The sequence below is a fragment of the Garra rufa genome, chromosome 19 (assembly GCF_049309525.1).
Source record: "Garra rufa chromosome 19, GarRuf1.0, whole genome shotgun sequence".
Taxonomy (NCBI): Eukaryota; Metazoa; Chordata; class Actinopteri; order Cypriniformes; family Cyprinidae; genus Garra; species Garra rufa.
Window position 1 is genome coordinate 15546197 of NC_133379.1, and position 20318 is coordinate 15566514.

General features: G+C 42.6%; 2 protein-coding genes across 2 annotated transcripts in view; both read left to right on the forward strand.

Moving 5' to 3' along the window:
- coro6 (coronin 6) overlaps nt 1-10223 on the forward strand; it is a 29576-nt gene extending 19353 nt beyond the window's left edge. Inside the window, exons 7-11 of the mRNA XM_073824717.1 lie at nt 4563-4667; nt 4738-4883; nt 6416-6473; nt 6640-6867; nt 7414-10223. Of these exons, the coding sequence (XP_073680818.1) occupies nt 4563-4667; nt 4738-4883; nt 6416-6473; nt 6640-6867; nt 7414-7536 (660 nt within the window). The 3' untranslated portion in view covers nt 7537-10223. The remainder of the gene's footprint in view (nt 1-4562; nt 4668-4737; nt 4884-6415; nt 6474-6639; nt 6868-7413) is intronic.
- A 507-nt stretch (nt 10224-10730) lies between these two features.
- Nucleotides 10731-20226, forward strand: LOC141291844 (protein ABHD15). Its single transcript, XM_073823864.1, has 2 exons — nt 10731-11748; nt 19194-20226. The coding sequence occupies exons 1-2, from the start codon at nt 10829-10831 to the stop codon at nt 19858-19860; spliced, it is 1587 nt and encodes a 528-aa protein (XP_073679965.1). The 5' UTR covers nt 10731-10828; the 3' UTR covers nt 19861-20226.
- Nucleotides 20227-20318: the final 92 nt, after the last annotated feature.

Genomic DNA, 20318 nt, shown 5'->3' on the forward strand with positions numbered 1-20318 from the left:
TAAATGCTGATTTTTGGATCTTTCTCTCATTAAAGTGTCAAAAAATGTATAGAGGAGAAGCTGGGGATAAAACAACGGTAATAGCCAGCCAACCCCAGGAAGGCTCGTACCTGGGTTTTGTTCTGTGGCTTTGGGGCTTCCAATATCGCCTTCACTTTACTTTCTTGGGGCTTGACGAGACCTCTTCCTATGGTGAAACCCAGGTACTTCGCTTCATTCAGGGCAAGGTGGCATTTGCGGGGGTTGGCTGTCAGTCCAGCCCGACGAAGCTCGGATAGCACCCTCTTCAGCCATTCGAGGTGGTCCTCCCATGCCTCCGAGTGGATCACCACATCATCAAAGTACGTGGCCGCGTAGGCTTGATGGGGCCGGAGTATCACATCCATTAGGCGCTGGAACGTTGCTGGAGCGCCATGCAGGCCGAAGGGAAGGGTCCGGTACTGCCAGTGGCCTGACGGAGTGGAGAAGGCGGTTTTTGGCCGGGCGTCAGCGGAGAGTGGAACTTGCCAATACCCTTTTGTGAGGTCGAGGGTCGTGATGTACCGGGCCCTTCCCAGGCGCTCCAGGAGTTCATCCACCCGGGGCATGGGGTAACTATCGAAGTCGGAAACTTCGTTCAGGCGCCGGTAGTCATTGCAGAACCTCAGGGTGCCATCCGGCTTTGGGACCAGGACTATCGGGCTGGACCAGGGGCTCCGGGATGGCTCGATTACCCCCAGCTTGAGCATCTTCTGGATTTCCTCCTCTATAGCTTGCCGGCGGGCCTCTTGGACTCGATAGGGCCGTTGCCGGACAATGACGCCGGGAGGAGTGCGGATTTCGTGGGATAGTACGTTAGTCTGGCCGGGGGTGTCGGAGAAGACGTCCAGGAACTGACCGACCAGGTGCCGCAGCTCGGCCTTCTGGGCGGCGGACAAGTTGGCGTTGATGTCGACAGCCGTGGGTTCTGTGACGGCCAGGGCGACGGCTTGGTCCCGGTCTCCAATCCACTTTTTCAACAGGTTGATGTGGTACAGCTGTAGAGGTTGTCTTCGACCCGGTTGTCGCACTCGGTAGTTTACGGGGCCTACCCTTTCTTCTACAGTGTACGGTCCTTGCCACTGTGCGAGGAACTTGCAGGCGGCATTCGGGACGAAGACCATCACCCTGTCTCCAGGCTGGAACTCCCGCGGCTGGGCCTTCCGATTATAGTGGCGTTGCTGGGCTTGTTGGGATCTCACCAGATGTTCCCGGACTAACGGCATGACTCTGTCGATTTTGTTCCTCATGTCTTGTACGTGTTCGACGACGGTACGGAAGACGGCCGGCTGCTGCTCCCAGGCCTCTCGGGCTACGTCGAGAAGCCCACGGGGTTGGCGGCCAAACAGGAGCTCAAAAGGGGTGAACCCGGTGGAGGCTTGGGGAACCTCCCGGATGCCGAAGAGAACGTAAGGCAAGAGCAGGTCCCAATCCTTCTTATCTTCAGCCGCCACCCTCCGTAGCATTTGCTTTAGGGTCTGGTTGAACCTCTCGACGAGCCCGTCGGTCTGAGGATGGTAGACGGATGTTTTGATCTGCTTTACCTTCAGCAGCCGGCACAGGTCAGCCATTAGCCGGGACATAAACGGGGTTCCCTGGTCGGTCAGAATCTCCGACGGGATGCCCACCCGGCTGGAGAGCAGGAACAGCTCACGGGCGATGGCTTTGGCGGTGGCTTGGCGAAGGGGGACTGCTTCGGGGTACCGGGTGGCATAGTCGACGATGACTAGGATATGTTCGTGCCCCCGGCCAGACCTCGGCAACGGCCCCACGATGTCCATCCCGATCCGCTCGAAAGGCACCCCGATGATAGGTAGGGGAATCAGCGGGCTGGGGGGAGGCTTTCGAGGTGACGTGCGTTGACACTCGGGGCAGGCCTGGCAGAAACTCTTCACCTGGGCTTCCAATCCCGGCCAGTGGAACCTGTCGCGAATCCCTTGGATGGTGTTCTGGGCGCCCAGGTGACCGGCCATGGGGTGAGCGTGGGCGAGCTCAAGGACCATCTCTGTTTTCCCCTTCGGTACCACCAGCAGGCGTTTAACCTCCCCCCGACGCTCCGCGATGCAGTACAACAGGCCGTTCTGCACAACGAAGTGTGGGAGAGGGTGAGGAGCTGGCAAAACTTCCTGGCCCTCCAGGATGCGGACCTGGCGCCAGTAGTGCTTAAGGCGATCGTCCTCCTTTTGGGCCCTTCCGAAATCGCCTCCTCCGGTGACCTGTTGGAACACATCATGGTAGAGGTTAGTGCGTTGGGCGGCAGACTCACCCTCTCTCCCACTGTCAGATGTCATCAGGCAGGAGCAGTATCCAGACCCCCGCGACGGCTGAGGCCGCGGCTTGCGGCGGGCGTGGGCAGGCTGTGCGGTCGCGGCCAAGGCGGCGTCTAGCCCCGGCCAGTCTCGACCCAGCAACAGGGGGACCAGCAGGTCCTTTAAAACACCGACCTCCAAGGTCCACGTCTGTCCACCCTTGTGGAAAGTGAGAAGGTTAGTCGGCACCTCACGTGCATCTCCATGGACGCAGGTAATTGGCATCAGGGCTTTGGAGGCTGGCCGGGGCCCGAGGGTGTCGGGCCGCACGAGGGAAACTGCACTTCCTGAATCCAGCATAGCCCGGAAGTGACGTCCTCGGACCCTCACGGTGGCCGTCGGTGCTCCTGGGGAGGGTTTTTGGTGGACCACACAGCCTGCCATCCAAGCCTTGACGGTGGGTGACGGTGGGTCCGTGGGCATGGGCTCGTCGCGGGGGCTGGTCGGCCTGTGTACTGGTCGTGGGGTGCCTTCCGGCGGCCGCCGCTCCTGGACCACCCTCCGGGGAAAAGGCTGTGCTCGCTCCCCGGCCTCCCGATGGTAGGTAGCGTCCGCCAGCTCCACGGCCTCGATCACCTCTACGATGGTTTTGGGTCCCCGCATGCCGGCGGCCTGCCTCATCGAGCGGGGAAGGGCTCTCAGAAGCCGGTCGACCACTACCCATTCGGCGACTTGAACTGGGGAGGGTGAATCTTCTAATAGCCAGTGTTCGGCCAACCGCATCAGATCAGCGGCCTGGGTGCGGACTGGCAACCGTGTTTTAAACTCCCATTCATGGAAGCGTTGGGTGGCTGTGGTCGCGGAGAGCCCGAGCCGACCCAATATCTCTTTTTTTAACTCATTATAATTGTTTTGGGACGACGCTGGTAAGGAAAAATATGCCCGTTGCGCCTCACCAGAGAGTAACGGTGCCAGTACTGCAGCCCAAGTACCTCTCGCCCACCCCTCGGTGCGAGCGAGTGATTCAAACATCTTAAGGTAGGCCTCAATGTCATCATGTGCGGTCAGCTTGGGTAGTAGTTGGGCAGCGGTGACCCGTGGGTCCGGCAGAGGGACGTTCTGAGCGGCCAGTAACCGTAGTTCGGCCAAATACCCTTGAATGTGGCCATGTTGTTCGGTGAGTAGTTCAAAACATTGCTGCTGACGGACGCTAACCTCAGCGAGCTGTTTGACGAGGTCCTCCATGTCCACGGGGAGGAGCGCGCCTAAAAAGAGAGGAAAAAAAACAACCGGAGTGAGTAGCGGGGCAAAATGGCGGCGTAAACAAACTCTTGCTCGTTGGTGTTCTCAGGCCTGGCTCATGCCCGCATTCTCCACCACCTTGTGGCCGGGCGGGGAACAGCAACAACAAGACAAGAGTTGAGTGAGCCCCGGAGGGTGGATTTATTGAAGCGGTGCAACAGAAATGAACAATACGGGTGAGCGGTGAGGTGATGTCGTCGTCTTCGTGGGGTGCGGTGATTTCCTCCTGATAGGTGAGCTTCCCAGTGACGGTGGCCAGTGAAGGGGTTGGTGCAAAAGATGTGCTGTAACCCCGGTGCGTGCAACCCGGAAGTGGGGAGCCAAGCGGTCATGGCGAGTCTGCGGGAAGAATGACACAAAGATCAGGTAAGTCTCACGCTGCATCGGAGATGATTCTCAGTTCTCTGGTTCTGGAAGTCTGCTTATAAAGCCGGTGGGGCCGTGACCGATTGGCTCGTGGTGAGTGGTTCCAGCTGGTGCTCGTGTGTTGCCAGGGCGACGCTGATAGATCCTCGGGACGCCCGCCACAATAGAAATAATGTAGGCTTGGTAAGCAGAAGAGACTTCTTTAAAAAACATTAAAAATATTACTGTTCAAAAACTTTTGACTGGTAGTGTATATATGTCCATCATTGATATAAATAAATAATATTTTAGATTCAAATACAAGTCATATAAAGTGATTGTATCTTTTCAAAATGATTACTTTTATGATACCTTTGTGACCTTTTTGGATGTTCTTTGTTACGGTTACCTGGACCTTCAGAAGAAACCTCTTGTGTTTCATTGAAATACTTTCATTTGAGATCTAACCAAAGTTTTATTGGTTTGGAACAATATGAGGGTATCTAAATGGTGACAAAATTTTCATTTATCCATTATTAATTTTATTGATTTTATTCTATTGTATTTTTCTATATTTTGATCAAGTTTATTTCACTGCCCTTGTTTTCTATCAAATCACTGATGGTGTTCATTTCTGTCATTCTGTAGACTAATTTTGAAGAGCCCATAGCACTACTGGAGTTGGACACAAGTAATGGAGTTTTATTGCCTTTTTATGATCCAGACACTAACATTGTCTATCTCAGTGGCAAGGTATGACTCCATGTTTCATTTGTTATCGCACTCAGGCTGGTGCTGTAAAGTTGTTTCCATGTCTCCACAGGGTGACAGCAGTATTCGGTATTTTGAGATCACAGAGGAACCTCCCTATGTGCATTACATCAGCACATTCAGCAGCAAGGAGCCACAGAGAGGAATGGGCTTCATGCCCAAGAGAGGAGTGGACGTCAGCAAGTGTGAGATTGCCAGGTCAGTTTTGCATTAATTTGGATATGTGTTAGTTACTTTATATTCAATTCAATTCAATTCAATTCAAGTTTATTTGTATAGCGCTTTTCACAATACAAATCGTTGCAAAGCAGCTGTACAAAAAATGTAGGCTACTACAATATATTTAGTAGCTTGTTAGTGGTAACTACTGTATGTTAAGTCGATGTACATATGATATAAATATTAAAAATAGTAATGGTGTAATCAAAAACAGATGATGAACACTAATAGTAATGATTATGTGTTGCAATCAAACTTGTAGAAAAATTGTGTAGTGCTGTATGTTGTTTCAAGGCTGGCATCATCGGCGGTCCTCTGAGGGGTTGGCATCATCTCTTCTTGGCTGTTCTGAATCCGGACTGAATCTTGTGTAATTCCTAGTTACCACGGGATGGAAATCCCGTGGCAGAAACAGAGAAACAAATAGAGAAGTAATTAGCGTAGCTGCTGTTCCAACCAAGCAAAAATGTATGTGTTTAGCCCAAGCTGAAGAATGTTGATCTGTATGTGATCAGATGTAACTGAAGTACAACATTATGAGATACATTATGTGAATGCTTGGCTAAAGAGATGAGTCTTTAATCTAGATTTAAACATAGAGAGTGTGTCTGAACCCCGAACGTTATCAGGAAGGCTATTCCAGAGTTTGGGAGCCAAATGTGAAAAGGCTCTCCCTCCTTTAGTGGACTTTGCTATCCTAGGTACTACCAAAAGTCCAGAGTTTAGCGACCTTAGGGAGCGAGAGGGATTGTAGCGTGGTAGGAGACTAGTTAGGTATGCAGGAGCTAAACCATTTAGGGCCTTATAGGTAAGAAGTAATATTTTGTAAGTGATACGGAACCTAATAGGTAGCCAGTGTAGAGACCGTAAAATTGGGGTAATATGATCATATTTTCTTGATCTGGTAAGGACTCTAGCAGCTGCATTTTGGACTACCTGTAACTTATTTATTGAAGAAGCAGGACAGCCACCTAGTAGTGCATTACAATAGTCCAGTCTAGACGTCATGAATGCATGAACACTTTATAATGTGTTTTAAAATACCATATCTACACTATCTGCCATTCAAGAGCTTGGGGTTCTGTTTCAAATAAATGCTGTTCTTTTGAGCTTTCTAATCATCAAAGAATCCTGAAAAAAAAAAAAGTTGCACAAACCTTTTCAGTACAGGTAATAAGAAATGTTTTTTGAGCACTAAATCAGCATATTAGAATGATTTCTAAAAGATCATGTAATTTTTCAATTATATTAAGTCAGAAAATATTTATTTTAAATTGTAAAAGTATTTCACAATATTTCACATTTTGAATGCATTTTTCATCAAATAAATGCAGCCTTGGAGAGACGGCTGCAAAAAATTGGAACATTTTTAACTACCTCAAACATTTAAGCAGTGTACAAAATCAAAATGGTCCCTTTTTACTTTTCTCAGTACTCATTTTGTCTTATTGTGCACAGTTCATCAGTCTATATTATTCTAAACATACATACTTTCATTATTTCTCATATAGATTATATAAACTCCATGAAAGAAAGTGTGAGCCTATTATGATGACAGTGCCCAGAAAGGTAAGCACTCTAGTTACTCTTTGTTGAGGGTTATTTCAATCCTGAACCACTAAGAACACAAATCAAAATTGAAGTATTTGAAACCAAAAGTTGATTATATGATGATCAAGTATGTAAAATCTCTTCATCCAGTTACATCTTTCTCTTTCTGTTGTTATGATACCAGTCGGACCTGTTCCAGGATGATCTTTACCCAGACACAGCAGGCCCAGATCCAGCTCTGGAACCCGAAGAATGGATGGACGGACGAGATGGAGACCCCATATTAGTGTCCATGAGGGATGGCTATGTTCCTCCAAAGAGTAGAGAGCTGAAGGTGGCCAAGAAGAATGTTCTAGACTCCAGACCTGCAACACGTAGAAGCATGTCTGCCGTAGATGGAAGTAGTTTGCCCGTAAGTAGAATATCTTGCTTATCTTTAGTCTTAAAATGTCTCCATAGCTTCTGTTCCTTCACCACCTCCTTTTCTGACATTTCTTGAGAAGAAAATAGGGCTGGGTATTCAGAAACAGGTTCATTAAAAAACTAAAAAATACATTGGAAACTTATAACAACATACCCCCATAGCCTGATGTCTGATATGATAAAAAAAAGCTCCACTAAATTATTTAATTAAAAACAATTTGAATGAATTGTCCATGAAACAAAAAACATACAGTGTATCAGTTCAAATCACAAATGAATGACTTAAATGAACTGTCTCTGTTTAATGAAACTGTGAAAATAAAGTATTGAATTCTTTCTGATTCCCATCCCTAGAAGCTAAACATTTCTTTCTATTTCTAAATTAAGCCTGTCCTTGACTTGCTCTTTTGCTTTTTCCCTTCCCTTTTTGCTCCTATTCATCCTTCTTCTACTGTTACTATTCTTTTCTCTTCTATTTCCTATTTCCAACTGTCATCTTCTCCTTTGCTGTCTCTCAATCTCTTTCAAACTCTAGCCTCAGTTGTTGGAGAAGCTTGTTGAGGAGATCCAAAATCTGAAGGCCACAGTTCTGTCTCAGGAGAAACGAATCTGTGACTTAGAGAATAAACTCTCCAAGTACACTAATGGCACAGTCTGAATAAAGCTAACTCATCCTGTGCACACTTACCAATTCACTGCTAACCCCTCACAACTAAAGTATGAGCACAGATAGGCCAAGCCACCTCAACTCACCCCAGCTTTTATAAACACCGTAAATCCAGTTCAACTGGCTGTACTGCCACTTGACTTCACAAGCTTTTTCTAAATGTGAATAAATCACCTATACAGTAGTTAAATTTTGGAGCATTAGGAGATTTAATTTGGCAAAGGCACTTATAATGCTCATCCTGATGCTTTGTAGAAAAAAAACGTTAATATTGTGTAGTAGTGCACAATATTAGCTGTATTCCTTAAATGCTTAAGGAATCATATCAGGAAGAATTTATGTCAGCTATGCAAAAGGTAGGCAAAACCACCTTTATTTTAGGATTTACAAATCCTTTAATGTACTTACCGTTTTTTAACCTTGAAATGCTGACAAAGAATGACACAAGAAATGTAGCTGCACCTTTTTGTAGTGGTTAACATTCATAGTGTCTTTGGTAGTCTTTGTGTGAACATACCTCATTGTGAAGACCAGGACTTGGGATCAGATGGTAGCATATGTAGCTCTTATTTGGTCAAGCAACATCTATGGCATGACTATGATATGTCAGAATAGCAAGCTCAGTAATGGCGCCTATATACTACACGATTTTTAAAGTTATCGGATTGCTGTTCTTTTCAGACTAGACTAACTTTTTTAGGTATCATGAAGTTGCTGTGGTTTGCATAACACAACAGATTGGTGACAGTGGGTCACACATCACACAGTTTACAAAATGCATTCGCAAGAATTTATACAGTAATGGAGAATTGATATGGACTGGAATTCCTCCAATTCTGTAATATCTGCAAGATAATGTTGATTCCAATAATGTTGATCTGCAAGAATCTTGCAATCTAGATTGCTTGTGCACTGATTTGCAGCGAAAAAAAACAAAGAAAGAAAAACAAAATATGGAGGACAGAATGGCTGAGAAGACGAAATTTCCATTCCGCTATATGTTGTTCTCTCATTAGCTGTATGTCGTTGCCATTGTCATTTTTTCTAGTCAAAATATTTCACACTGCAAGACGCATATAGGCCTAGATATTTAGCTTGTTAATTATTTCTCAGGCATGATTGCTTTTCTTAGATCATGGGCCTCATTTATAAAGTGTGTGTATGCACAGATTCGATCTTAGAGTGTGTGTGCGCATAAATTCGCATAAAAACTGCATAAAAACTGCATTTGACGTGGAAAAGTGCTTAGCGTCATGCCATGGTCTGAGCATTGTCGGAGTACTGCAGGTTTTTGGAAATGTAAGCTGTTCTTGCAGCTCGCTGTTCTAAGTTAAAGGATTTGGACAATGACTGGTGATATTTTATAGATTGAAGACATTAATTAGGAGTCGTTTACAAGGAGGAGAGCTGAAACCATTCAGTTGCGTGCAAGTTTTATATAAGATAATTTGCGATTCATAGATTTCATATTTGAATAAGATGATCGTAAGATTAAATTTAGGATGGTTTCTTTGCAACATTTTATAAATGAGGCCCCCACATGAATAAACACCATTTTGCTTTAGATTTCAAGCTTATTTTCATAAAAATGTTTTTGTTGGTGATCTCCAGAAAATTTGGGCCTAAAATCGTGTAGTGTATACCTGGCATAAGATTTCTGCACATCACTTCATGTCATTTTATCGTAAAGGAACAGTTCACCCAAAAATGATATACTCTTGATATACTCACCCTCATATTGTTCCAAAAATATGTTTATTTTTCAGTAAAATATGTTGAAAGTTGTTAAATGTCCAAGCTGTTTTTTTCCCCCATACAATGAACATTAGCGATTACTGGGGCTGTGGAGCTCCAAAAATGACAGAAAAAGCACAAAAAGTACCATTCAAGTGGTCCATATTACTCATGAACTAAATTCCAAATGTTCTGAAGACTTGCCAGGTATGACATCAGCGATGATTCTTGCACAACAGATTGTGATATAACATATTTAAATCAAACCAAGCACATATTATATTTGCGATCTACAGCAGATAAAATTAAAAATAACTACTGTTCTTCTGGTCTGTTCTTCTTACAAATTATATATAGAACATATATATAGAACACATAGAAGACTTGGAATGTAGTGCTTGAGTGTGTCGGTGTGTGTATTAGTATTATATGTATATTTATTTTCTTTTTTTAATTGTGCCAGCACTGATATACACTTTCATTGCACGGAAAAACTGAACATTCTCCTAAAATCAGATATAGGTGAGTAAACAAGAACAGATTTTTCATCCTTGGGTGAACAGTTCCTTCAGGCAGATGCAGGTGGCTCCTGGGCAATTTTTTATATAAAGATATCAAATGTTATTAACCTAAATCTAATGATTTAACATAAAAAGCAAAAGGATGTTTGCATAGACAGTGTGTCTCCATTTGTCCCTCTTTGTAAGAGTGCTTGCATTATTGACTCTTAAATTGCTACTAACCTCTCACTTTACCTCTGCATTTCCAGCTTTGACCAACACAATTAAAACTCATGTGGCTTCTGTTTAACATTTCAAAATGTAAATATTATTCTAAAGAAACATGAAAAACAGCAAAATATCAAAACCAAAGACATTGTTTTGTTTATGTAGAGGAAAATTTGTGAGTATTATGGTTTGAATAAAACTTTTTATACAAAAAAATGCTTGCCATTGTTGTATGCATAGTCACTTGCTCATAGTCGACTTGCTAATTTATTTCTAAGCACAAAGCAAACAGTGTCTTTGTTCAGTTTTGAGTTACAGCACCATACAGCTAGAACATTTTATTATATAACAACCCAGGAACAAAGGGTACTGGTTTGGGTGCAATATCCTCAAGGTCTCTTACCTATTCAGATGGCGAGCTGTTAATGGTCACTTTTCAACGCGTTCCACCTCTGTGGCACTTTAAGTGGATTCTGAAGGCAGTAAAGCAAAGAATTGCTTGAATCTCAGACATTCAAGTGGCAAAACCTCCATTAGTTCCATTAGACTGCTATTCGCCTGCTTTCTATAGCTAACAACACTCTGTGGATTAAAGTATTGTTAATGATTTCTGAAAAAGGGGGGAGCAGCAATGTTTGCCACGGGTAGGGGAGGAGGTGCAAGTCCATTTAGGCTGACACGCTAGTGAGAGTAAAACAGAGCATTTGGTTTAAAGATCTTTTGAGATTTTCCACTTGAGAAAACCATTGCCCACCAACCTCAGTGTTAAGGTAGATTCCTTGTACCCTTGGTTAGACCTATAGGTTACAGATTTGAGAGCAATGTGGGACTTCTTTCTCTGCCTGCTACCTTCTCTGCTGCTAGTTCTGGTTGCGATATTGCGTCGATGGAACTGGATCTGTCGTCTTGCAGATAGTACTGTACAGCAGTTGGGTCGCTGTATGTGGATTATGGCCTGTAGACTCTTGAAACTGCCATGCTTTCCAGTATCAGAATCCACAGAAGAATGCCAGGCAGAAGTCAAACTGATCTGTAAAGCTACTGCCCTTGCCAGCCACCTGAAGAAACACTGCTATACTTTGGCCCAGCCTCCACTGGCAAGATGGCCTCAGACCAACCCTCATTTACAGATAATCACCAATCTCATGTGGCCTACAAAGGAAGGTGCTGAACTGCAAGGAGGAGTCCGCTTTACACGGGATAACCTTCTCCTGAAGGATGGAGGTATTGTGGCTCTGGATTGGGCTGTGAGTCTGACAGACCAACAAGGTCAGGCCAAAAGGGACCATCATCCTGGAGGAAAATCTCTGGGCCTTCACACTAGTAATCCTGCTATTGTTGTTATAATTCCCAACGCCCTAGGCCGAGTAACACCACACTTGCTCAGGTTATGCTACCAGACTTTGCAACAGGGTTTCTATCCAGTGGTTTTCCATCGACGTGGTCATGGTGGCTGCCCATTGACTACTCCGCACTACCAGGAGTTTGGAAATACTTCTGACCTTGTGCAAGCAATAGCATACTTGCGGAGTCATCATCCATCCTCAACTTTGCTTGCAGTAAGTGAGGGCTCGGGATCTGGATTACTGCTGTCCTATCTGGGGGAATGTGGCTCTTCATCCTACCTGACGGCCGCTGCTTGCATCTCTCCTGTGTTTCATGGACAACTGTGGTTTGAATATGAGTTACCTTGGTTCTATCACTGGATAGCCCTCGTCTACCGCAAGTTTCAAATAAACAGGTAACAACACCGGCCCTCCAGGATCAAGTTTCGGCAGCCCTGGGTAAAAGCAGGGTTGTCCAAACTCGGTCCAATCCTGCTCCTGGAGAGCCAATGTCCTGCACAGTTTAACTCCAACTTGCCTCAACACACATACTTTGAAGTTTCTAGAATGCCTAGTAAGACCTTGATTAGCTGGTTCAGGTGTTTAATTAGGGTTGGAGCTAAACTCTGCAGGACAGTGACCCTCCAGGAGCAGGACTGGACACCCTTGGGGTAAAGAAAAGGAAAATTATACATTTGGTCCCGGTACACTTAGTGTTCACACTGGCATTTTTGATAGCAACCTAAAGGCATAGTGATACACCGAACACACCAAACAAAAGGAAAAGTTGCGTTCGACTTAAGGCGGCACTGCGGGTGTATGACATCAAAGTACCCATTCACTGATACACTGCGTTCCAAATTATTATGCAAATGATATCTTTCTCTGGTTTTCATAATTAGTCAGTGCAAATGACAGTCAGTATAATTTTCAAGCAATCAACCATTAGGGTATAATTCGAATTTTATTGAACAAACCTCTTAATGATAACAGTATTTATTTTAAAAATAAAAAACTGAAAATGCACTGTTCCAAATTATTATGCACAACAGAGTTAAAACATTTTATAGGTTGTAAAGAACTGAAAAAAGGCATTTGCTGAATTTGCAGCATTAGGTGGTCATATTTACTGAAATCAAAAGCTATTTCAATGAAAAACAACCTAACAGGGCAAGTTACATCTTAACATAGGATCCCTTCTTTGATATCACCTTCACAATTCTTGCATCCATTGAACTTGTGAGTTTTTGGAGAGTTTCGACTTGAATTTGTTTGCAGGATGTCAGAATAGCCTCCCAGAGCTGCTGTTTTGATGCAAACTGCCTCCCACCCTCATAGATCTTTTGCTTGAGGATGCTCCAAAGGTTCTCAATAGGGTTGAGGTCAGGGGAGGATGGTGGCCACACCATGAGTTTCTCATCTTTTATGCCCATAGCAGCCAATGACACAGAGGTATTATTTGCAGCATGAGATGGTGCATTGTCATGCATGAAGATGATTTTGCTACGGAAGGCACGGTTCTTCTTTTTGTACCATGGAAGAAAGTGGTCAGTCAGAAACTCTACATACTTTGCAGAGGTCATTTTCACACCTTCAGGGACCCTAAAGGGGCCTACCAGCTCTCTCCCAATGATTCCAGCCCAAAACATGACTCCGCCACCTCCTTGTTGACGTCGCAGCCTTGTTGGGACATGGTGGCCATCCACCAACCATCCAAGGCATTGCACTATTTGACGCTTTTCAGCAGCAGAGAGATCTTTTTTCTTTCCCATATTGCTTGAAACCTGTGGCCTGCTTAATAATGTGGAACGCCCTTCTTAAGTACTTTTCCTTTAATTGGGCTCATCTAGCAAACTAATTATCACAGGTGTCTGAGATTCATTTGATTGATCCAAAGAGCCCTGAGACACAATACCATCCATGAGTTTAATTGAAAAACAAAAAAAAATTATGTTTATAACACTTACATCCAATTTGCATAATAATTTGGAACGCGGTGTAGATCTGCTCAGCACTGCTTACGAATACACGTAATACAGTCTAAGCGCGCCACGTTTCCCCTCTGCTTATTTTGTTTTAGCATTGTATCTTGTCATTACTTCCAGTTTTTGCTTTGTTTAGAAGTATATTTTCTGTGTTGTGTTCACATTTAATTCAAGCCGCACCAGAGTTCGCTTGGAAGCAGACTGAGATCCATCTTTTTAGCGTTCTTGGTCTGCTTGTTTGGTGTGCACCAGGGTTCGGATGGCAGCATTCACACTTACTCAAATGAACCGCACTAACAGAGCAATCGCACCAGAGTTCGTTTTAATCGAACAAAACGTGAACACACCCTTAGAAGCCTTAAAGGGTTAGTTCACCCAAAAACTTAAATTCTGTTATAAAGTACTTGCTCTCATGACGTTCCATCAGAAAATAAGTACAATGTACTTATTGTGGTCATATTGTTTTGCAAAACACTTTTGCTTCTATTAAGGTGGGATACGGGTAAGGTTAGAGACAGGTTTGATGGTATGGGTAGGTTTAGGGGTGTAAGGGGTGGGTCAACAGTGTAACTACAAATGTAATTACAGAAATTAATTAAAGATGTAATTACATGTAGGTATTTGTAAGAATATAAGTACAGTGTAAAAAATGTACAGTGCCTTGCGAAATTATTTATACCCCTTCATTTTTTTCACATTTTGTTATGTTGCTGCCTTATGTTAAACTACTTTTTTTCCCACATCATTCTACACTCCCTACTCCATAATGGCAAAGCAAAAAATAGGTTTTTAACATTTGTGCAAATTTATTAAAAATAAAAAGCTGAAAAGATCTGGAACACTCGAAATTTAGCTCAGGAACATTCATATTGCTTCTAGATTTGCCTGTAGTTTTCCCTATTTCTGTTTTAATATGTGATAGAAAGTCTAAGGCCTTCTCAAGTCGTACGGTTGACTCATCTAATCTGAGGCCTATTAGGCATCAAACTAAGATTGCTCTAGAGACAAAAAGTAATGTCATCAAACTAGCATTTTTAAACATTCGCTCACTAAAAAATAAATCACTTCTGATTAATGATTTTATAACCACAAACAACCTGGATATTATGTTTCTAAATGAAACATGGCTAGAAGACAGCTGCAGTGCAACAGTCCTCAATGAAACAGCCCCTCCTAACTTTACTTTCATGAGTGTCTGCAGAGCTGTTAGGAGAGGTGGAGGTGTAGCTGATTTATTTAAAGATGTCTATCAATGCAAGCAAGAGTCATTTGGTCAGTACTTGTCTTTTGAATATCTAGGGATTGTGCTTAAAGGTGCTCCACGCATTCTATTTATCATTATTTACAGGCCCCCAAAATACTCTCCAGCCTTTGTTGAAGAGTTCACAGAACTGCTATCAATGATTTGTTCAGAGTTTGACTGTTTTGCTATTGCAGGGGATTTTAATGTTCACATAGAAAATGCAGAAATCAAAACTACAAAATAAATTTTAACGGTTTTGAACACTTTTGACCTGATTCAGCATGTGCATGGGCCTACACACAATCGTGGGCACACTCTTGATTTACTCATCAGTAAGGGTCTAAAGATTTCATCCACTGTTATTAAGGATGTAGCACTATCTGATCACTTCTGTATTTTCTTTGATATATTGGTCTCTGCTACCACTGAATCTAGATCTGTCTCGGTCAGAAAGAGATGCATTAACGATAACACTAGTGTGCTATTTATGAAGGCTGTATCTTCAATGCCAAGCATTTCTTCAGACTCTGTTGATCTTCTCCTGGAGTCCTTTAACTCAAAAGTTAAGAATGTCATTGATGACATTGCACCTGTGAAAGTCAGAAAGATGATTGGCAGACAGAAATCACTGTGGAGAAAATCAACATCAGTACAGAGTATGAAAAGACAATGCAGAAAAGCTGAGCGGATGTGGCGGAAGACGGAACTTGAAATTCACTATAGCATCTATAAAGACAGCCTTCATGCTTTCAATGCTGAACTAGGTAAAGCTAGACAAACGTTCTTCTCAAACCTTATAAACAGCAACTTAAACAACACTCGCACTCTTTTTGCTACCGTTGAGAGACTAACAACCCCCCCTAGTCAGATCCGTAGTGAAATGCTTTCCGACAGCAAGTGCAATGAGTTTGCTTCCTTCTTTTCTGAGATCATCAATAATATCAGAAAGATGATTAGCACACCCTCAAGTTATGCAGAGGTCAGACGGATTCGACCGCAATTTCAAAAAGAAGTCACTATGTCTGCTTTTGAAGCAATTGATAGCAACATTTTGGAAGAAATAGTACAGCACCTCAAATCGTCAACCTGCTACCTTGACACGCTTCCCACATCTTTTTTCAAAAGTGTGCTTAACTGTTTAGAAGCAGATCTCTTAGAAGTGGTGAACACCTCACTTCTTTCTGGGACTTTTCCAAACTCCCTGAAAACTGCAGCTGTTAAGCCCCTTCTGAAAAAGAGAAATCTTGATAACACCATATTGAGCAACTATAGACCAATATCAAATCTTCCTTTTATAGGCAAGATTATTGAAAAGGTTGTTTTTAATCAGCTGAACCATTACATAAACTCAAATGAATGCCTGGACCATTTCCAATCTGGTTTCAGACCACATCAGAGCACAGAGACAGCACTCATAAAGATAATAAATGATATTCGCCTAAATTCTGATTCTGGCAAAATATCAGTGCTGGTATTACTAGATCTCAGTGCTGCGTTCGACACTGTCGATCATAACATTCTTCTAGATAGACTGGAAAACTGGGTCGGGCTTTCTGGGATGGTTCTCAAATGGTTCAGGTCATACTTAGAAGGGAGAGGCTATTATGTGAGCATAGGAGAACGTAAGTCTAAGTTGACGTCCATGACATGCGGAGTCCCACAAGGCTCAATTCTTGCACCGCTGTATATGCTCCCACTAAGTCAAATAATGAGAAAGAACCAAATTGCATATCACAGCTATGCAGATGATACCCAGATTTACCTAGCCTTATCGCCAAATGACTACAGCCCCATTGACTCTCTCTGCCAATGCATTGATGGAATTAACAGTTGGATGTGCCAAAACTTTCTTCAGTTAAACAAAGAGAAAACAGAAGTCATTATATTTGGAAACAAAGATGAAGTTCATAAGGTAAATGCGTACCTTGACGCTAGGGGTCAAAAAACAAAAAATCAAGTCAAGAATCTGGGTGTGATTCTGGAGTGAGACCTCAGTTTCAGTAGCCATGTCAAAGCAGTAACTAAATCAGCATACTATCATCTCAAAAGCATTGCAAGAATTAGATGTTTTGTTTCCCGTCAAGACTTGGAGAAACTTGTTCATGCCTTTATCACAGGCAGGGTGGACTATTGTAATGGTCTCCTCACTGGCCTTCCCAAGAAGACCATTAGACAGCTGCAGCTCATACAGAACGCTGCTGCCAGGATTCTGACTAGAACCAGAAAATCAGAGCATATCACACCAGTCCTCAGGTCCTTACACTGGCTTCCAGTTATGTTTAGGATAGATTTTAAAGTACTTTTACTTGTTTATAAAGCACTCAATGGCCTAGGACCTACATACATTGCAGATATGCTCACTGAATATAAACCTAACAGACAACTCAGATCAGTAGGATGGAGTCAGTTAGTAATATCAAGGGTTCACACAAAACAAAGGGAATCTGCTTTTAGCCATTATGCCGCCCGCAGTTGGAATCAGCTTCCAGAAGAGAACAGATGTGCAAATACATTAGCCATATTTAAAAGCAGAGTCAAAACTCATCTGTTTAGTTTTGCATTTATTGAATGAGCACTGTGCTACGTCCGAACAGATTGCATTACTCTATGTATAATCATTTTTACTGTGTTAATTCATTTTAAATCAATTTTTTAAATTATCTTAAATTCTCTGTTTTTACTGTTGTGATTATTATTAATTTTTATGATTTTTATGATATTATGATTTTAATTCCTTTTATGTACAGCACTTTGAATTACCATTGTGTATGAAATGTGCTATATAAATAAACTTGCCTTGCCATGCCTAGATGTTACTACACTTCGAGTGGAGTTAAACTGTGGCAAATTCATTTGAATGAGTATGACAGGCATGTGATTGGCTAAGGACAAAAAAGCAGGAAAATATACTAAGACAACCCCCCCCCCCCCCACGCTGATCAAATCGTTTTTAAATCAATAAACTCCTTTTAAAATCAATATTTTGTGTCAAATTATTGATTTATTTTGTAGGTAGCCATGTAATAAGCGGTATAATGTAGAGTTTGTCTTACATGTGCTTCATGAGGCACACACGCGCGGTCTGCTCTCTCTCCCTCTGTCATGCACGCGCTACGCTGTCTCGCACTCACTCCCTCGCTCTAGATTCCGGGAGAAACTATTTGTGGCCATCAGATTCAGTGAGCTATATATTCAATATAATAATTAAAATATAATTATTGATTTTTCATTAGACTATTTTTTGGTGCCCCCTCAGCACTCGGTACCCTACGCACAGTGCGTGATGCACGTGGTGGGAGCGGCAGCGCTGAATGAACCTTATTGAAAAGTGTTAACTTACCATCTTATCAGTTAACGGTTAATAATCGGATAATGATTTGCGGTTGTCGGTTGGGAAAATTAACCGAAATTAGCATCCCTAATAGCTAGCAAATACAAGTAAGTTAATGTTAATGCAGCTTAAACATCCTGCCATAGTGGAAAATCACTCAAAATCGATCATCTAATCAATCGACAACAAAGTCAAATTAGTAACTTATAGGTTATATATAGACACAAGCAATAATACATACCCAGATCATCCGATCCGGCGATGTTCTTGTCACGATACCACTGTAGCGTGAGAGCGACTGAGGTAACTTACATTGCGCAGCAGGGAGCTTGATTGACAGGTGATCTGACCAATCATACTTCGCCATCCGCCATTTGAGAACGGTCGCAAATACATGACATAGGTCACATTTTCAGGTTGAAAAATCAGGAATTCTGGATTAATCCGGAAAAATCACATCCCTGGTATGATTTAGAAAGGCACACACCTCTCAGAAAAGGTCTAATAGCTGAAAATGCATATCAGAGCAAAAACCAAGTCCTGAGGTCAAGATAACTGCCTGTAGAGCTCAGTGACAGACTTGCGTTAAGGCAATGATCTAGGGAAGAGTTCAGAAAAAAATCTGCTGCATTGAAGGTTCACAGAAGCATTATCCATAATGGAAGACGATTGGAACAACTAGGACTCTAGAAAATGTCTGCCAGTCAAAATGTCAGGACTTTTGCTCTGATATGCATTTTCAGCTCTTAGACCTTTTCTGAGAGGTGTGTGCCTTTCTAAATCATACTCATTTAAATGAATTTGCCACATTTTAACTCCACTCGTAGTGTAGTAACATCTAGAAGCAATATGAATGCTCCTGAGCTAAATTTCGAGTGTCCCAGAAAAGGGTATGAATACTTATGCAACGGGATCTTTTCAGTTTATTTTTAATAAATTTGCACAAATGTTAAAAACCTATTTTTTGCTTTGCCATTATGGAGTAGGGAGTGTAGATTGATGTGGGAAAAAAGTCATTTAGAGTAGTTTAACATAAGGCAACAACATAACAAAATGTGAAAAAAATGAAGGGGTATGAATAATTTCGCAAGGCACTGTATGTACACAATAAGTGCATTGTACCAAATGATTAATTTAAATGTAAGTACACAGTAGGCCACCTAATGTAAAGTGGGCCCAAAATTTTCATTTTGGGGTGGAGTAACCCTTTAAAGTGTTTCACATAAGAACTTCTGTCGCTTGGAATGACATGAGGTTGAGTAAACAATCTCTTTGAATTTAAATATTTGACCCTTTCCACAGGTACGCTACTGCTTTGAGCTCTGTGATGGATGTAGCAAAAATTCTACACTGCAACTCCCTGCGAGATATGGAAGAACTCATGTTCTGTGCTCCTAAGCAGTCAGATCAAAAAATGTTAGACTCTGTGGACAATGTTGGAAAGGGCAGTTCAAGATTATCGGTGAAGCCTGACTGGCTAAGTTACTGGGAGAGGAATGAACCTTTGCGGGACGCAGACGAAGTGGCAGTGCCTGTGCTCTGTTTGTGTAGCCAAGATGATCCTCTTCTTCCACCTCTTTCCACTATACCTGAGGGACTTTTTCATAACAGCCCTTACTTCCTGCTGGCTGTGACAGAACAGGGAGGACACTGTGGCTTTAAGCATCAGGATGGTCATGGAGGTACTACTTCCTGGAGTCATTCTGCAGTGCTGGAATACTTTAGGGTAGCTGCTGATTTCTTCAGGGTAGAGGAGAAGAAAGGCTTCAAAGATGTTATTGCACACTGTGGCAGCCAGGGTCTGAGGCATAGCACCAGTGCTGTGCTGTCCAGAAAAAGAACAACTTTGCTCCGGAAAGAAAGGCCCATCTTAGGATCACGAAGACGGCAAATCTCAACTCCCTCAGATGCGTTCACATTTGAAGAGGAGCAGGAGGATTTTACTTGGAATAGATCCTACACACGCTGAGTAAGAAAAGCAGATGGTATCATAAGATCATAGCAGATTGGCAAGGCTAAACTTCCTACCAAAAGGCACAGTACATGTTTCACAAATATGAGGTGTGCTTAGTTAGGAAACCACAGTTGTGCTGAAATGAGTAACAAGGAAACCATGGAAGATAAAGGGAACAAAATGAAGATCAAGAACATGCTAATAGACAAAAAGGACATCTACTGACTGGCAAAGGGGCTTAATTCTGTTGACAGCTTGGCATATACTATTACATGCTATATTCAGCCATCCCATTTTTTTTTTTTTTTGGTACAAATTCAGTTGAAGCAAGTTGGAGCAACCCTCTCAAAATGAGGTACCACAATAAAGAGCTCGCTCTCATTTTTGGACTCATTATTTAAAAGCACTATGTTAAAAAGGAATCAATGAAAAATTCTTAATGAAAAGGATATTCAGGAAAGATTACACTTAGA

Excerpts from the sequence above, each read along its gene's own strand:
- LOC141291844 (XM_073823864.1), top strand. The coding sequence starts at position 10,829 with ATGTGGGACTTCTTTCTCTGCCTGCTACCTTCTCTGCTGCTAGTTCTG. Across the intron at positions 11,749-19,193 it reads CGCAAGTTTCAAATAAACAG|GTACGCTACTGCTTTGAGCT; the intron begins GTAACAACACCG and ends CCCTTTCCACAG.